The sequence below is a fragment of the Corvus cornix genome, chromosome 2, assembly GCF_000738735.6.
Source record: "Corvus cornix cornix isolate S_Up_H32 chromosome 2, ASM73873v5, whole genome shotgun sequence".
NCBI lineage: Eukaryota > Metazoa > Chordata > Aves > Passeriformes > Corvidae > Corvus > Corvus cornix.
This window is the reverse complement of record NC_046333.1, coordinates 13,184,347-13,203,502: the sequence shown is the minus strand read 5'-3', so window position 1 is coordinate 13,203,502 and position 19,156 is coordinate 13,184,347. Positions and strand designations below refer to the sequence as shown.

Below are 19,156 nucleotides of genomic sequence, written 5' to 3'. Positions count from 1 at the left end.
ACAAGAAACAAGCAGTATGAGTTTATGTGGAAACAAACATAGATACCCGTCCATGTAGTGTTTCTACCTAATACACTGGAGAAAAAACATTTTTCAGTTACCAGTCTGCTGTATGCTTTTCCATTAAGAAGGTGGTTTCACAAGCCATTGAACTCTATCTTTGATGTCCATGATAACTATTCCTAACTGTTTGTGAACTACACCACTTAAATTCCCTCAAACGTCAGTTTATTTTCTCTTGTAACGTATTCCTGCAGTGTGGGATTAACAGACACAGGGGAGGCCTTCAGGCACTGAGAATGTAAATTAGCCTAATCTCAAGAAAACAAGATGTGCACTTAACCATAAATACTTTTTATAATCACATCAAACATGACATACCTGGTATTCAGTTTTATATAAATTAGTTGTTATGTCAGACCTACTTCTGAGGTTATCCAAAACCGAAACATGTAACATTATTTCTACTCTTCAGGTCTGAATAATATTTACAGACATTAATGCTATATCCAGCTCTACAATCATTCCAGACACATTATATAACTTTATTTTTTTATTTGACAAGCAGCAGTATCATGTTCGTCATTTTTTTACATTTTAATGTAGATACAATTATTAGGTTATCTGTCATATTACAATATTTAGGTTTTTTGTGTGATTTTTTTTTTTACTTTGTCTTAAGATACATTAAAAAACATCAACTGCAAACGTGAAAGGGGAGGGGGGAAAAAAAAAAGCATGGTACCCAACCAATTCTCCACATTTCAGCAATACTTCACTCATTCTTTTAGTAAAGTTTTAAGAAATGTCGTAATGACATGAGCTTGAAATATCTATAGGCATTTTCATTGACGCTCATGACATGGCACTGGTGATGTTGTAAACAGCAGAAAAACAGGGGCTGCCAAGTGACCAATTATGGAGGCACAGGCCTGCCTCGTCCCACAGGAACACACCAAACAGTGACAGCAATGATCTCCTTACAATCATACCTGCAGGACAGCAACATCATGCTACATAACTGTATTCATCTGCAGAGGCCTGGCTTCGCTCTATGTACTGTTTGTCTATCAGGACTTCAATACACTTCTTAATCATGCTGATACTTGGGTTAAACCTAGCTCTTGATTGGCTAATTACCTGCAAAAGAAAGACACAGTTTTTGTGTTACTTTTATTTTTCCCCGTTATAAATGTCATCTAAATATTTGCTAAAGGTTTTAGGGCAAATTCAGTATATTTTTCATTTAAAACCAGAATTAAATAACCCTGGAATAGTTAATTTATAACAACAAAGAAAGCATCTCTATGCATTAGTGTCAAGACACTGAAACTGACTGCTCAGTTCACTGGTTGCTTTGGCTGCAGATCTCTTCATTCCTCTTGCTTGCTTCATTTGTCACAGTACAAATGAAGACAAATATCCATGTTAAAAATTTATCTAATATTAACACATTTCTTCACTACCACCACAGTGGAGTTCCCCTACCACTAACCTCCTTTCCTATACAATTGGAGACAATCAGGATGAACCTCTCTTCAGTCACTGAAGACAGACCTACAATTTAGTGAGTTCCATCTGGCTATGCTGGAACTTTTCAATACGTGCAGTAAGAAGTTATTTATTGTAAAAACAAATCTATATTTGCGTTGTGGAAGAAATTGCCACTGCAGGCAAAACTTTAGATTTCTCTTAGTAGTTCTCAGTTTTACTTATTTTCTTGTAGAGAAGGGGACAAAATTGTGTGTAATAACAGAACGTGCAAATCTTTAAGTTGGAAAATTTTTCAAACAAAAGATCTTACTACTCAAGTGGCACAATATATTTTGCCTGTAGTTTTTAATTTCTTCTGTAAAGAAAATTATTTTTATTTCAGCTGAATATCCTGTTTTCTTTACAACTTTTCATGGCTGGCTTTGTCCCAGCTCTAAAGTTTGCTGGGGCCCTCTGTGAGCCAACAGAACTCACCAGGTGGAACTCACCCAGCAAAGCAAACAAAAAGCTCAAAAGAGTGAATTTTGTTGGGCTAACAGCCAAGGGTCTGGTATGTTCCACAGCAGTAACAAGTGAGGAGAAACTGGGTGCTAACAAGCTAAGAGATCTGCTCAGATTTCACCTAACTTAGCCCTCCAATGAAGCTGATTGTCATCACCACACTTCAAATATTTACTTAAGACAAAGAGAACAAAAGAGAGAATTTTGTATTGGTATGAGTTTTTGTTGTTGTTGTTGTTGTTGTTGTTTTCCCAAAGACAGTACATGTAAGAAGAAATACCTGATGGTCAGAATAAAAATTTTCTGGGAATGACTGGTCTGATGTCTCCTCTCTACTACTCTTCCAGACTTACTTATTTTATGGGAAAAGCTACCTCATCCTGCAGGCTACTGCAACATTGAGCTAGAATTGAAATAATCAGGGCGTAGCTAACACAATTAACAATTCCACAAAGACCACATGCTGACATATACAGGTCTACCAAGGACCTGGAATATTTTCTTGGATACCTTACCCAGAATGAAATGTGTGGTGCTGTAGTCCAAGTGTTAGAGCTAACTACATTAGGGTTAGGAGTCTCTCAAATATCTCTCTAACTGTATATATAACAGTATATATTACTATAGCTAAGAAAAAAATATTAACAAGGTGAGAAAATATTAACTATTCATAGTAAACAGACTCCTTTCAGAAAGATTCATTCTTACTCAAGAAGTCAAACCGCAAACTTTAATTGTTACATGACATATAAGAATATAACCAGAATGATAGAAGTAACAATGGAACCAGAATTAGTAACAATATCACAACTTTACTCTCTGCTTCGTTTTTAACTGAGTAACCATCAAAATATCCACCTTTCTTGCAAAGCTGAAGAAAAAAGGTCCTAATGTTACTATTCTGCAATAGCCCTGCAAGAACAAAACACAGCAAGGGCAGATAAGGTAAGTGGCCCTTCCGTTACACAAAGGAAGAAACAACCAGAAAGAATTTGTCAAAACATAAAAATTTGTATTCTATTTCACCCTTATAAACTGGTGTAAAGCAAAGTATATTTTAAGAAATTTTTCTAATAATTTGACAGTAGGCAGAAAAAAGTATTTTCAAAGATGAAAGGGCTTGCCTATCACTTTCTAGTTTTAATTACAAATTCTTACATGATTTCATCATAATTGCATGGATGATTTAAATAATGGGAAACCAAATAAAGATTTTGAGAAGAATCAGGACCTATGCTGCCTCATCTTTTAGATATTCAAAATCAGATTTCTTAAGTTAAGCTTACTTTCAGACTATTTGTGTATAAACACTTCTTCAATATCCAAAACCTTTAAGAGGCCTCACACTGCATCTTCTGGGCTTACAAACTCCCTGTTGCTGCCTTTTTTTTTTTTTTTAAATAAATAAAAATTAAGTGGTGGGTGTGGTAAACTGTTTCCTCCCTACCTCAAATTACTTAATGTTTCTTCACCTCTATGCTCAAAATGGTTGAATAAAGCAGGAACCTTTATTCCCCCTCCCACCAGTCTGCTCTGAGGCCATCCAGCAAGGCTCAGAGACACAAGAATGAATTAAACTGAAGAAAGAACACTTTGGAAGGTTGAGATATGTAAAACTGGGAACTGGTTGGAAGGAGCAAGTGTTAGGCTGAAATGAGAAATACAATTAGGCAAGCAACCAGCAGATGGGAAAGTGGGAGAAAAACTAAAAGAAACAGCACTTCCTTCCCAGCCAGCCTGTGACAGTTCACAGATCATTAATCTGGAATCTAAAAAATCTAGAGAACTGTACCACTTTGTGGAAAAGGAAGATTAAAAAGTGCATGTCTCCATACTCAGACAACTTTTAAAATTTAAGCCATGAGTTGTAATAAAATAACGATTAGAGCACAAAATTGGCTAAGTACTTCTGTGGAAATTCCACACTAGAATATCCCTATTCAGGTTTTCAACTGAACCCATAGTTCAGGCAATAATTTTTACAGGATACAACATCTCTTGGCATCGAACCAGCTAACAGGAAAGAGCAAGAACTTAATGCTTTAGTGCTAAGACACATTTACACGATTGAGGGATCCCAGCTAGAGCTCCAGTACTGCAATTCAAAGTAGACCCCAGGGAAATTCTCACTAATTTCACTGGAGTACTGGTTTCCACATGGTTGAGTTTTGTAGTCTGATGTTTTACCCTACTATCCTGAAGATTTTCATGAAATCAAGCTCAAGAGAAGGACTTTCCTTACCTCCTGAATAAGAGCATTATGTCGCAGCACTTTACGTGCCTTCATGATACGGACTATAGCAGCTTGAAGATACATTTTCCTGTCTTCATCTACAGCACTTCTGGTCTGCTCCATCTCCTGTGATACAGGAAGAACATCAATGCTTAAAATACAGTAAGACCAATAAACACTGCATAAAAGTATCTTGAATCCATACTTTTTACTTTACTAAAAGTGGTGAACTAATACAAAAATGCAGGTGAAGTTCAATTCCACACAAAGTATGACCATAAATCAAGGATATAAGGTTTCATGAAAGTCAGTAGGAAGGTAGGAGAGAGGTATCTAAACCAACATTTTTTCTAGGGAGAAAAGCAAGCAGAATTGAATATACTGTATTGAGTTTGGCAGCACATACCTATCCTGTACAAAATCCTGTGTCTTAGGAGATACACTGAGAACACAGATAAACAACACAGGAGTTGATTTTAGTTGCCAAAGGACACAAGAACACAGGAAAACAGTTGATTGGTTCTGCTGTTCTTCCAATAAGTTGCTTTTATAAACACCAGCAACAAAAAAGTCTCATGAGATAAACTAAACATCAATATCATTTGGTACATTTTGTTTATCTTTTTCTTCTACTTTCTTGTTCCCTATTTCATCTTCTCTTGCCTATATTTTAAGTACAAAAAAAGTGTGTTGCTTAAGCTTTAAACCTACAAAATTTCTTTTGTAAATCTTTCTTGTGTAGATCTTAGCGAATCTGATATCTGCTTACACCAAACTAACACAGTAAATTCCATTTTAGAAAAAGAAGCTTTCTAAGCTATTCAGGCTAGAAACACCAATGAATACTTGCCTGGGGTGTGTCTTTCTGCATTGATGTAGTAATTTTAAACTTTGTTCGTTTACTGCTGAAGTTCATATTTAATGAAAACGTAGACTCTGCCTCTATATCTTCCTGCAATAGAGAATTGTTTTTAAAAATCAGGAATGGAACCAGAAAATAGTAACAATTTACTTTGAAAAGTCACAGTTAGGGACTTACATACGTACAAAAAATTTCAGATTTGTAGTTGGAAATTCTAAAATGCCACTTGAACCAGGTCAATTTTTAAAGCTAGTTTAACTAACCTATAAATTAAGTCTATTTCAGAAAACACTATGAAGAACTCTGCCATACTGGAATTTTGTTAACAACCAATTTCTCTTTTAATACTTTGATAGCTCATCTTAGTAGCAAACACTCTCCATTTAAAGTCATTTTCTCCCTGCAAAGAAAGTAGGATTTGCATTTATTTATGACAGGACCCCAAGGGGGAGCTGCTGCTTTCACAATTTTTACAAAAGTTGTCTTCCAGAATTTAAGGAAAAACATCTAAGCATTTTGTTATGTTACAGCAGAAACAGCTGACAAACTGCAACTTCTACACTGCACATTTCTAATTTTTTCCTGTCAGAATCTCAATTCTTTTATATATATATATATATATATATATATATATATATATTTCCCTGCAGTAAAAACACCTTTACATTCAACACAACACGACTGGACTGATCTCTGCCATTTCCAGGCAAGAGTCTGTAAGTATTACCAATTTCCAGCAGAACAAAGTTACTGGGGTTCTGAGACCTTGGAATCTTGCCAAATTGTCTAAAGCACAAGTGTTTTAGTAAACACTGTAAATATTTATCTGAATATGCACTCAGACCAATATTAATTCTAACTTCATATTCTACAACAAATAGTCTTTGTTCCAATATCTATAAAAATCAGGATACCAGGCATAGTATAGAAAATATAACGTGAAAGGGGAAAGACCAACAGCTTTAAAAATAAGAAACTAACAAAAAATAGGCTAACGTTAACTTTTAGCATTATTCTGCTGACATGGCTCAATATAAACCAAAATAAATTGTGTATTGAGCATGAACTCAAAAAGCATGATTCTAATAAACCAATGAGGATTTTGCCCAAAGCTTCTCATGCTCTTTCCCCCACACCCGTTCAAAAAATGAACAAACAAGCAAATGCAAACTACAATGTTTAATACACTGTACTGCTCTGTTTGGCTTAGATACAGGTAAAGAGAAGTTTGTGTATTGAATTCCACTGCTTAAGCTACTAAAGTTCACTTGTTTATTTAATAAGTAAGCTGATAGACTGTCTACTGATCTGCTATCACATTGCTGGATTGAGTACAAAGAAAACAGAAATAGTAAAGATGCTTGAACAGTCTGGAAGGTGAAGAACTGGAAAACGCAGTGGTAAACATTAAAAAGTAAAAGGGTTGGAAAGCTGTATTATTCCTTCTTCTATGACATAAGCTTTAAGACTCTGGGTGAACCTTATACAACAGACATAAATAAATGTAAATCCTTTAAGTAACAGGCAACTTTCTAAGATTATGAAAAGTCTCACTGTTTTCTGTAATAGCTCCCAGTGGATTTTTTGACCCATGGTTTAACAGACATCTTCCCAGCAATTGTTCCAACCTGAGCTCATTTCTAGATATTGGAAGCATGTCCTATGCTTCAGCCAAGCATCAGATCTTCCTTGTGATCTCACTTTCCATTTTCTAAAATTTTCCTGGTTAAAAACAAAAGCAGCTATCAGAGCAGCTTTGGATTTCTTCTTGTAAGCGAACTGAACAGCTTAGCTCAGTTTCTTCTGTCTGATACTGTGTGAATAGTGGGCTTCCTGGGCTAGCTGGAAGCACAGCTAGTGTCTGTATGGAATGCACAGGCACTTCTGTAGCGTTTCTTACTTAACAGAGAAAAGTCTGTGCCCTTTGCTGTATGGGGAAAAAAGGTTTCACATAGGCCATACAGAAGGATGAGACAGAGTCAGAAAAAGAAGTATCAACCATTGCCTTAACCACAAACAAAGCTCAGATATTACTGGAGTTCCATGAAACACATGGAATGGTAAGTCTGGAAAATTGCAGCAAAAATCCTCTCACAGAAGTCCTCCTTGCTCTCTTTCTCCTGTAATCTGTCAGCAAGGAAGAACATGGTTGCTGTTGCTTTCAGTCTCTTAATCCCACAAACATTTTTTTAGGATCACTGTAAGACTCTGGTTCACTACTCAGGCTCCTTCCCATGATTCAGTACAACTTTGAAAGCAATGCAACAGAAAGAATAAACAGTCCCTGCATTATTACCTTTTCAGCAGCCCATGCTGCTATGGGCATAGAAAGCCTGTATGACAGGCATTCTACTTCCTCCTGTCTCTTCCCTTATAAATAGGGATTTACATTTTTCACAAGGGTCAAAAATAAAGCTTAGAAAAATAAAAGCAAACAATGGTATTAAAAAAAGTCCTCAACAAATATCAGAATGACAAGACTGAAAACATGAAACTTTTTAATATCATTATGGCATACCTTGTCTGAGTCATGGTTGATCATTTTGACATCAAGCAGAGATTTGATGGTTTTTGTCAGTTCCTTCTCATTCATTTGTGTACTGTCCTGAAGCTCCTTGTAACTGACAGTCTCACTGTTGTTGAAGGCAAGCAACACTGCCATTTGGTATGTTGTGACCATGGCTACATAAGGTTTGCACAAATAATTCATTTTTACTTCACCTGTAATGATACAAGTAGTATTTTATAAACTGATGAAAGGCGCTGAAAAGTCATCTGAAGCCTAACTACTAGAGCTCCTCATACATTTCCAGACATTCAACCCAAGTCTGTACTTAACACTTGAAATGGAACGATGACAATTGATGTCGTGAATTTACACATATACAATGTGGCCCATAACTACGCTGCCACCCTGATTAACTACAAATACTAGACAAATAGTGCAATGTAATTTATAATAATAAAAAAAGAGAAATTCCAAGTAGCCTCAACACATTGCAATGCACAAACTTCCATTAATAGCTTACACAGAACTTCAGAATAGTGATTAACAGGAAAGTTGTTTAAAGGAAAGATTTAAAAACAAAGTAAAACACTTGTCCATTAAAAATTTTTCATATTCTTACATTCTTTAAATTCCCATGAAAAACAAAAAGCACTGAAGAAATCTGCCTGAAAGCAGATTTAGATTTTCTGTGTGAAGGTGAGCATGAGTTAACAGCAACCTTCTGTTATCAGAACAAGATTGTCATTATATTACATTGTTGTATACTAGTATGGTTTTCACCTCCATGTGATATGTTGCAGGGCTCAGTTGTTAAAGCCTGATACTGAAAGCACTTAAAATAAAACATGATTGACTGACACTTACTAAAATAAACTAATTTAATATATATCTCCGAAGGTGTTTTCAACATATATTCCTTTACAGTAAATATAAATGTGTATTAATGTAGATACTTACATACCTGAGTAACATAGTATAATATGCATTCCTAAAATTATTTAATATTTATATAGGGGACATCTATACTATAGAAACAATTCCAGGGCAATTGTTAATAACTCAGCAGTTCTGCAGTGGTTTTTTGCAGTTAAGAACATACAACTCTAGTTTTACTTGGATTTAATAAATCACAGGTATGTAAGTTTACAAAACAGATTTTGGAAACTCTGAGTAGTAAATATTAAATTAATTTATAACACAACATATGTCTGTTCACTTTATATACAAGATAATGTTCCAACTCCCCAGTCTTTTGCCATTTTAGCAATGTTAGTTACTTTTAGCAAGTAACTGTCAGATCATAAGTTTAGCAAAGCACTTATTTTTACCTGTACAAAGATAATGTAACCAAGTAAGCTTCCTTCCACTAAAATGCTGACTGTAAAATAATTCAAACTGCAAAACAAAATGAACATCAATTAGTCACACATATAACTACTCACAATAGTTTATCACCATCCTACCACCCTAATGAAGAAATACTGGTTTTATGTCCATCACACTGCATACAAACATTGCAGATCAACTCATGACAGCATTTTCCTTTAGAAGATAAGTGATGACTGAATCCTAATTTAAGGCCTACCTCTGGTAATGAGAAAAACTTAAGCAGATTCAAAGAATCTTTCCCTAAAATGGGATCAAACTCCCTAAACCCCACAATGCCAACACTGTGTACACACACAAATTTGGCTTATTCTGATTTGGTCTGGCAACTCTGATTCACATTGGAGGAAAATATAAAAACAGGACTTTTGACCTCTTTAAGAATTAGTGTTTCTCCACCCACAAGCTTGCACAGTATGAAAACCAGTATTTGTACACTACTCAGATAAATATACATTTACAGGAAGCTCCAGGATTCTCAGAAAAAGCTGCTGAACAGGTGGCCCAGTTACAGAGGTACCCACGTATTTTGGAGTGCAATTGCAAAAAAATTTCTTCTTTCTTTCTCAATCCTTGCCAGAATTTTAAGAGAACTCTCTCCATGGGTCCAATGATCAAATTGGACAGTAAATAAAGGCATTGTCAGACAATTTTCAAAAAGACTCCCCCCTCTTCTTATGTCCAATAATACAAAATTTGTATTGCCTAAATTGTACTTCACCATTAAATACACCTTAGCAAAGCTCAACACAAATATTTTGTATTTTAACAAACATTGTACAAGTAACATTTAGAATAAAACAATATAATCAAAAGCAACAAAATACTCCACCTCTACAAAGCAGAAATAATTACATAAGAAGAAAATATTTGGCTAAAGTAAAATTTTTACTGCTTTGAGTCAAAAAATTAGCTTTAAAGAAGTTTGCACAAAGCTTGACTTAGAACAGCTTCTATGAAACAGGGAACAAGAAACCTGTATTTGCATCTTAATCTCCTATTAAGACCGTTCAGATTTAATATTACAAACAGAATCTTCTTCTATCTAAATATTAGGAGTTGGATTTGAAGCTAAGAACCAACCTAGTTCATTTGATCTTATTTATTAGCATCTCTCTCAGGAATCACAAAGTGTAGAAGAGAGATGTGAAAAAGCTATGCAAATACATACAAAAATTCAGTAAAGTATTTGGGCAACCCTTCCACATTTCATATGGACTGGAAACACGACAGTCATGATTTACAATCAAAATAAAGAAGCTCGAGTTTTTCTCTGTTAGAACAATGATCTTTCATTGGGAGTTATTATACATTTTCCACATGTTTACAGGAAGCCTCCTACTAACCTACCATCTGTACACTTTTTTCCAGTTCCTGAGGAATTGCAAATGTAGAAGAAGGAGCCTGAGTTAGAGGCCATGCACCAGCCTAAAAGTATTGGAAAAAAAAAACCAATTACATTTTTATACAACATATGTATCAAGAAAAAAATAACACTCTTAAATGGATGTATAGTGTACGTTATGTCATAAGACAATCAATTGACTCTGGAAGTTTTACTGATCATTTTTTACTGCACCTTCTGCATACCCCACTGAGGTATTAATTGAGACTGACATTTTATATCCCTATTGTTTAGGGACCTAGTGGGTTAATTTTACAATGAAACACTAGGAAAGTAAGCATTTTCACAGCAATCACATGCCATCAGTTTCCATATAAAGAAGTATTCATAATTAGAAAAACTGTACACTTGTTATCAAAACATCAAAAATAAGTACAAATAACTCAGCAGTAATAAACATACATTAGTACCTGTAGAACATATATCTGAAAACTAATTCCCAAATCAATGACTGTGTCCTGGTTTTTGATAAAGTTGTTGAATTTATTGTTGAGATCAGCACTAACACTCATGTCTGTATACATTCGATGGAGCTTGCTGGTAAATTCATAACCACAGGCTTGCTGTGAAGAAATATTTTAACAGGTTTCAGAGTCAAAACAGTACTCATTGTATAAATTATGTTCCCTCACTAATACAATATGAAAATCTAGTCAGCAGAAGTGTCGTCATATTTACAGAAAACACTAGTTTCAATAAAAAACAAACACTGTAAAACAAAATCATCATGTTTATCTTAGTTTCACTTTATATACATTGACCTATGTGAACGATATTGCTTTATAAAATTGAAAGACATGTTTATGAAAGTCCTTGGTAGTTTTATGATGTTAATATGAATTATTTGAACACAGCTAATAAAACTATCCAAAACCTCATAAAAACCTCAAATGCCTAGGAGATACTCAGACTTTTATCTTTCACAGACTACCAAAAACTAGTTTTTCCTTTCAGCTATTGGAAACAGATTGACCAATTGCTAAGATACCTCTGGCACCCTCTGCTGCTCCCTCTCAACACTACATACTCCTACATTTGTTCATTCTGCGTTAGAAGAATATTACCTTACCTTTAGTTTATTTATCATTGCTTCTTCAGAATCCATAGACATAGACAAACCATGAATTAATCTTTTTGCCAACATTCTGGCATAGAACTGCATTAAAAAAAAACAGAGATAAGGATTTTATGAAGCACAACCACATTCTTCAACCATGCTTTAAATGTAACATTTTAACCTTTACTGAATATAAAAAGTTACCTTTTGGAATACATCTTTGTCATCAATGTATTTGAAAACAGTAATGAAACTTGTCAGCTTGTCTTCAACTTCATTCTCTGTCATTCCTTTTGCTGATTTCTTTAACAAGTTGTCACAGTATTTGGCCAGCTCAAATTAGAAAAAGAAAAATCAAACCCAAACCTACTTGCCAAGCTTGAGAACAAAGGCATGCCAAGGTATTTGCAAACTTCTACAATAGTTCGAACACAAAATAAGTCACAGTCTACAGTCTCACATTCTGTACAAGGGCTGTATTCGTGGGCAAACTGTACATTCACATCCACAGAAAATACAGTCTACATCAAAAATTAGAATCATAGCAATTTTGTACACTCACAAAATGTGTGCGCAGCTTAAGCTGTTACTACTGAAATACACACCTGAATGTGACCCAGTGTGATATGCATGGGAAGGACCCTATGGCAATTAATTTGTTGGTTATATACAAGAATTATCATTTTCTGTGTGTATCACTTACCAACTCAGGTGCTTTGCAGATCGACTTGGGCTCCCGATAGTTGACTACTGATGTCAAAGCCTACACAGGAACATGCAGCAAAGAGAAAAATTGTCAATGACTTAAACCTTTTTTTAAATGAAATTTGAAAAAAAATCGAGAAAATGCTCAGGGCAAAGACCATCTGAGATCCTATAAAACTGAACTACACAAAAGGGGACCAAAAAAGGAACAATTAACAAAAAGATTTAAATTACTGTTCTGCGAGGATTTGGTTGTTAAACATTTTTAAGTTGAGAGTTAAGTAAAAGTGAAAGAGTAGAGGAAGAAAAATTAATTACAGAAAACAGAAGAACAAATTAAGTTCTGATTAGAAACTTCACAAAAGTATGAAGATTTAGATATACAGTAATATTATGGTCCAAAAGAACGGATGGAAAGAAACTTAGGAATAAGTGCAGATAAAGTAGATTTGAGCAGCAGCACATCAGCAGCATGTATGTTAAGCTGAAAAACTTATATGGTGTGTTCATAACAGTAAGAAATGAAAGTGCTCTTGGTTGTGGGATTTTTTCATACACTGAAGAGGAGAAAAATATATTGTTGAAAGTGGAAATTTGAAGCAGTAGAGCACAAACAATATGGTGGCTGAAGAAAAGTTGAATACGATTAAAAAGGAAAGAGATAATGGCAGCTTAGAAATGAAAAAAATATTATCAGAATTATCAAGTTTCTAAACTACGTCACATTTAAGTTAACACTGTAAACTAAGAGTGAACCAAAAATACTGCGTGATCATAGTTCCTAGGAATTATAGTTCCTCTGTAAAAGGAAAATATTGTTGTTATTATTATAAAGACAAACTGACAAGGAACTCTTCTGTACAATACCTCAACATTACAAAATTTGATAATAGGTCCCTAGAATTCCTGTGAGAAAAGAATGCATGACTTGAGAAGAAGTAGGAAACTCTTTAAAGCTTGGAGCACTCTTTTGCAATAATACTGGAGGCAGCAATAGCAGTTTTGATATCCACCATGAAAAATTAACAGCAGATTAATATTTTAAGTATTTATTGTAAGAAAGATCACTGAAGTGAAGAACTGATGTATTTAATAAAAAGTAAGTTGCCCACGTGCCAACAAATGAAGTTCTCAGTCTTGTGTTACTCCACCTTCTGGTACATGACATTAATTGCAATGGAGAGAGAAATGTATTTGGTATTGAAATAAGTATTTGTTTTAAAATGCTAAATAATTATTTTATCAATGTCACAAATACAGATGGGTAACTACTGTTGGTACTATCACTGTCACCTTCTCCATTATGTCTTTTCAGATTAACCTTAGCTGAAAATCATCAAAGCTTAGACTCTGACCCTAACTACAAACTGCAACTACTGTAAACAGCACAAAAGAGCAATGAACTATATGCATGCATCCTGTGACAGGAAATTATAGAAAGGAAAGCTATTTATTATTTATAATTAATAATGATTATTATTAAAATTTATGATAATTAGAACTGTTATCTTGAATACCTGCATGGCTACGCATTTCAAATTAAAGAGCAGCAAGCCTCTTTCCCTATATAATTTAAATTCAAGTGTAGCTCTCTCCTGGAAAAAGTTACCTATTGTGACAGTGATTGAAGTAAGTTTCCAGATATTCTTTGTAGTCAACTTAAAAAATCTAAACAAAAATTCTATGAGCATTCAGAGATAAACCTTATCTCAGCAAGCAAACTCAAGTTCAAATGCATATAAAAATTACCAAACCTCCCAAACCCCACCAGTTGTCTATTTATTATCTTCACTTATACTTACACTAAACGGATCAGCACCATTTTTGTTTCAAAATATGATGAAAAGAAAAATAAAGGTCTTTCTTTCAGAAAAAGTTTAAGCATAAAGTGGTTTCCTTTGTATACATCTTTTCTCCTAGCATCAGATTGTCTTTTGTTCCATTGCATTTCTAAACTAGAAAAACTGGATATGAACTATCTTTGAACACGTGATGTCTCAAAGAATTTTGGTGAGCCTGAAACAGTGTCCTGGATTTTGTTTTCCACTGCTTTGGTTACTTAAGTAGAAGTTACCTTATCAAGGGCACTCATAAAGTGTTGATCACCATTCAAAACAGTGTTGATGAGTTGAACAAATTTACTATGTACTTCCAAAACTGACTCCACAAACTGAGTTGGCATCTAAAGAAGGTAGATAGAACAGAAAGCAAGTTAGTGAAAAAAGTAGTAGTAGCTAACACAAACATATCTACATTAGTTGTAGATTTTTTCCTAGTTGTTCTTTTTTATAAAAGTTAATACTACAGTGAGTTTTGAGAGGATAGATTCTGCATTGCTGTTAACTCTCACACTACAGTGTTAGAGCACATTTTGGAAATAAAAAGTCTAGGCTACATTTACAGTCCTGCTATCCAACCTAGATTTGAGTCTATACTGCTCTCACGCCATCTAATTTTTCCCAACATGCCCTAAAATCCTTTAATAGCCTTTTCAAAAATCATTAATGCTAACATAAATACAGCAATGAAGCAACTGATATAATAAACTGTTGCTTCTACACAGTGACTTCAGAGACAGAAAATCTGGACAATCCCTTTGCATTTTCCTACACTGGACAGTTACCATCTGAATTTCGTGCACTACATTCCAGCATCACATTCTGTATAGAAATGACTGACATGAGCTGGAGGGGTCCCTACACAGACAAGCTGAAAGGCACAAGTGCAACAGCATGCAAGGCACTGGCTCTGCGGCATGACTCCCTCCCCAAGTGCATTCTCAGGTCACACATTAAAAATGTTTTAAAGCACATAATTTATACAATAGAACAAGTATTTCACACTTTCAAATTATCTACATAAGGTTGTGAATTGTCATCACCCTCATGGGTCTGTATTTATTTCCCTGCATAGAAACCACTAGTTTGAAAGAATAATTTCAATAAACCTAAAAATAATTTGAAAGCAAACTACACTACTAAAGACTTCAGTCCCTTTTCAGTAAGCACAGAGGAGTCACAGAACAGTAAGCATTCCTGTGCAGTCAGTAACAGAGTGAATGTACAACAGGTTGTGTTTATGTATTATTATAGACAGAAACACTGGATGGCTAAAGTCAGCATTCTAAAGCGAGCACAGATCGAGACAGCAAGATGTACACATGCACAAATACAATGTCAAATGAAAGCTTGTTGTTTGTCTCTGAACAGCAATGCTGGAGAAACAAAAATGGAATTGAGTAATTTAAATAGACATGAACTGCAAAAAGTTTAACACACTTTAGGAAAATAAATAAGATATAATATTTTCAGTAATTTTCAGAAATGACAATATGAAACTACAAAGCCATTATGAAAACCACCACACTGAAATCACGACAGGATATCAAGTCTTTACAAAATGGAATCACTGGTTCCTAACATACCAGAACAGCAAATGCCACTGGCTTAAGAGAAATTCAGGAAAAAAATACATACACGGAACAGAAGGACCTTCTTGCCCTGACAGTATTAAGCAAACAATGACAAATATCTAGCTGCAGTAGTTTCTGGTTAGATCACAACAATTACAACAATCAACTCTCAGAACAGGTAAGTGTGGCACAGCTAACCATGCTGATGAGAAGTTATAATTTATCTATCATGTTCCAAACCAATTTTATATAGGCAAAATTAAAGGAAAAAAACCAGGATAGACTAACAGGAAAAGGGCAAACACTTAATCAAGAATGTTAATCAAATAGTCATTTCAGCTGCCTGTTTAAACTCACGTTTTCCTGAGAAAGATTGCTGGTTGCTCTAAGGCCCTCATCATAGATATGGTTTTGTAGTTCCTGAATCATATGAGGTAAACCACTTGACACAGCACGAAGTAGAGTATACATATTTGCCATGTCTGTAACAGAGATACATTTTTATAGAGTACGCTTAGAAACACTAAAAATTAACACTTAATACAGTATCATAATTTCACACAGAACTTTTAAAAGACTGAGACAAGATCAAATGTTTTGAAAGAAAAAATTAACATACACTGGATCACTGACAAAAGAAAAAAATGAAAGAGTAGGGCTATTATCAGTATTTACTGAGTCCTCCATTGTGACTTCCTCACTCTTCCAGTACTGCTTCTTTAGGAGAGACTCCAAGAAGAGAGGTGGACTAGTGTGGAGAAATAGTGTGCCAGTTTATTTTAAACCTTGGCCTCCCTATATCTCCCTTAGCAGTAGCTGAATAAAATCAGTTTAGGTATCTTCTTCACTTTTTGTTTGCCTCCAGTGGTAGCTTGAAATTTCTCTCAGGTTAGAAAAGCTCTAAACAAGCAACTGCTATTTTTATTATATTTCGCCTCCTCGCAGCCCAAAAAAAGAAACCAAACAAAACAGATCCAAGCTCTGGTCAAACTTGAAAAATTCCCTGGAAACAGAACACACTATTACTAGATACAATTTGAGTTTGACTGTGAAAAATAATTTGTTTCACATAAGATACCATCTTCCATGCAAGACTAAGCATTCTTTCAAGGGTAAGAGGCATGTAGTCATCAGGAAGCATGGTTTTTTTAGTCAGGCAGGGAATATAACTATAAGAGCATCTCCTTCTGTAAAAAGGATTTGGGATGAGAGGTCACAGAAGACTCAGGACCATAAAAAATGGCTATGAAAAGAAGCCAAAATATTTTGTAAGCCTGACCTGTTAAGTGATGATGAAGAAATCTGTAAAGACAGAGCCATTGGCTTACAAATGAAAACACAAGCATAAAATATGATCAATTCTACAGGACACAGGACTTCAATGTGTTTTTAGGCTGACTAAGACAAGGAAAGAGAAAGAGCATTAGCTGAAAGAAGGGCTGTTAACAGTAAAAAGAAGGTTTTGACTATATACTTGGAAGAATAAAAATTAATTACATGACAAAAGAAAAATGTCATCCAGGCTTCAATGGGGATTTCTAGATAAGTAACATTAGTTGAAAATGCTTACGTGCACAGAAGGTAATTGAAAAAAGACAGGAAATTGCAATGCAAAATGAATAAAACAAAGCCCATTTCACTCTTTTTGTGACCGATGAGACTTACCATTTCTTTTCTCTTGTCTGATAATATTGTGACATTCTGCATGTAGAAACTGCAAGTGATCAGCTACCATCCTCTGTTGGCACTCATGACTCACTTTGACATACGAGCTGGGATGCAAGTACTTCCGACATCGCATTTCTTCATCTTTTAATCTACCTAAAACCTGCAGACAAGAGTTTAAACTGCGAGCTGAAGAAACACTGTCAACCAATATAGAACCAGAATATACAACCAGTGTATGTACGGAGAATGAGACACAAGAATAAGAAATAAAGTTACAAAAGATCTTGTGCAGGATGCTGAAAAATTAAATTGTTCTTCTGAATCAGGCTATTTCTCAATGAATATAATCTAGTCCGAGTACTAAGCTCTGTCATTATTAGATGTCTAACAGGATTCCATAGTTCTCATCTCAGAATTTCTTGTTCCCTTTAACTTTGTGACCAGTCCTTCCCAATTTCTCTTATCATACTTCTTATTACTTCTGAGACAGTTTTACCACAATACCTAATAAAAAAAGAACTCTAAGAATCACTTTACTGTTCCAAATCTATCTGCTTGTGCATAAGCATCTGCTCAATAGGTACAGGAGTACATCTGAGCTACTAATAAGAATTCTTTTTATAACTCAATGAAGGAAATAGGCTTTATCATAAGGTAAGTCATATGAATACTGCCATAAAAGCACTTACATCCTGTGAATATGAGGGGAGTCTAGGGAGAGCAATCCAGTTGCAGACTGCTAATGATAGGCAAAATTGCTTTCGGTTTTGTTTAAGTCTTAGCCTGTCCCTGAATTACACCACAAGTGTGCAACCATTAGCTTAAAAGCAATTTCACAGCCCTCTTCTCAACTCTTCTACCTTGCTAGTGTGGACAATACAGGACCAAGAACTGACTCCTAGTGTTGCACCAATCTTTGTTTTCTCAAACAAGGTATAAGAATTACAAATAATTCAACCACAACATAACTTCATACACCACAAAGCAAAATGAAAGAAAATCCACCTATGCAATTTTTAATAATGCTTTGCAACAACAAAGGTTGTTAGAGTCTTCTCTAACCACATAATGCTAGAACTCTGTTACCCTACTCCAAACTAAAAGAAAATACAGAAGTGAGGAAGTAATTCTGATCAACTTGATGTGTGTTTTAATTTTTGTCTTTTTTCTTTTTTTTTTTTTTTACTTTTCAAGACACTGATTCATCATTTATTATGAAATACTTTGATACTGACTGTCCATCCATAGCAAGGTTTGCAGTTTATGTTCAGATTAACCATATCACTAAAAAGTGTCATTTCAATTGCATGAAAGCATTATACAAAGAACAACTATGAGAACTGTAAAGGATAACACGTATCATCAGTAAAATGATTTTAATTATTGCACGTGTATTGAAGAATCTCTTACCTTCTCCATGTACTGCGAGCAATTTGACTCTTGCAATAAGTTTGAAGCTTCTTGTTTATAATACTCCCCTGTTTCATTCAGAAAAGGACACTCAAAAATTTCCTGATAAAACTATAAGAGAGAATTTTTTTTAAAGGAAAAATAATGCATGTACTAGACTGACATTCAAAATTTAAAATACGCAACCAGAAATGTGCATCTACCTTTAGGGGGAATTTTTTCTTATACTGTTCAACATGAACAAAGGAGTTAATAACCCCATGGATTACTTTCTGGTTTGGGTCTTCTCCACAGCGATCACTGAAACAGGCAAAGCAAACATTTATGAGAATGCAGGCATCTGGTGTAACTCATCTACAGCCAAATGAAAAAGAAATTGGATTAAAACATTTTCCAGTAAACTTCTCTGCTTAAATTGGCAAAATTGAATAAGATTAATCTTAAAATAAAAAATGCACTTGTCTCATATACATTTAAATTGTTGAGATAATAATTCAAAACTGTTCAAAAGCAT

The 19,156-nt window shown here is 34.6% G+C and overlaps 1 protein-coding gene across 4 annotated transcripts in view; it reads right to left on the bottom strand.

Moving 5' to 3' along the window:
• Positions 1–338: 338 nt before the first annotated feature.
• CUL2 (cullin 2) overlaps positions 339–19,156 on the bottom strand; it is a 42,385-nt gene continuing 23,567 nt past the window's right edge. For all 4 annotated transcript variants that reach the window (XM_039548752.1, XM_039548753.1, XM_039548751.1 and 1 more), the window contains 15 exons: positions 18,846–18,942; positions 18,643–18,753; positions 17,230–17,392; positions 15,922–16,046; positions 14,227–14,334; positions 12,151–12,210; positions 11,652–11,780; positions 11,460–11,546; positions 10,801–10,953; positions 10,336–10,413; positions 8,928–8,994; positions 7,609–7,811; positions 5,079–5,180; positions 4,238–4,354; positions 339–1,140 (listed from right to left, as the gene is read on the bottom strand). In XM_039548752.1, the coding sequence (XP_039404686.1) occupies positions 1,009–1,140; positions 4,238–4,354; positions 5,079–5,180; positions 7,609–7,811; positions 8,928–8,994; positions 10,336–10,413; positions 10,801–10,953; positions 11,460–11,546; positions 11,652–11,780; positions 12,151–12,210; positions 14,227–14,334; positions 15,922–16,046; positions 17,230–17,392; positions 18,643–18,753; positions 18,846–18,942 (1,732 nt within the window). In that variant the 3' untranslated portion in view covers positions 339–1,008. The remainder of the gene's footprint in view (positions 1,141–4,237; positions 4,355–5,078; positions 5,181–7,608; positions 7,812–8,927; positions 8,995–10,335; positions 10,414–10,800; positions 10,954–11,459; positions 11,547–11,651; positions 11,781–12,150; positions 12,211–14,226; positions 14,335–15,921; positions 16,047–17,229; positions 17,393–18,642; positions 18,754–18,845; positions 18,943–19,156) is intronic.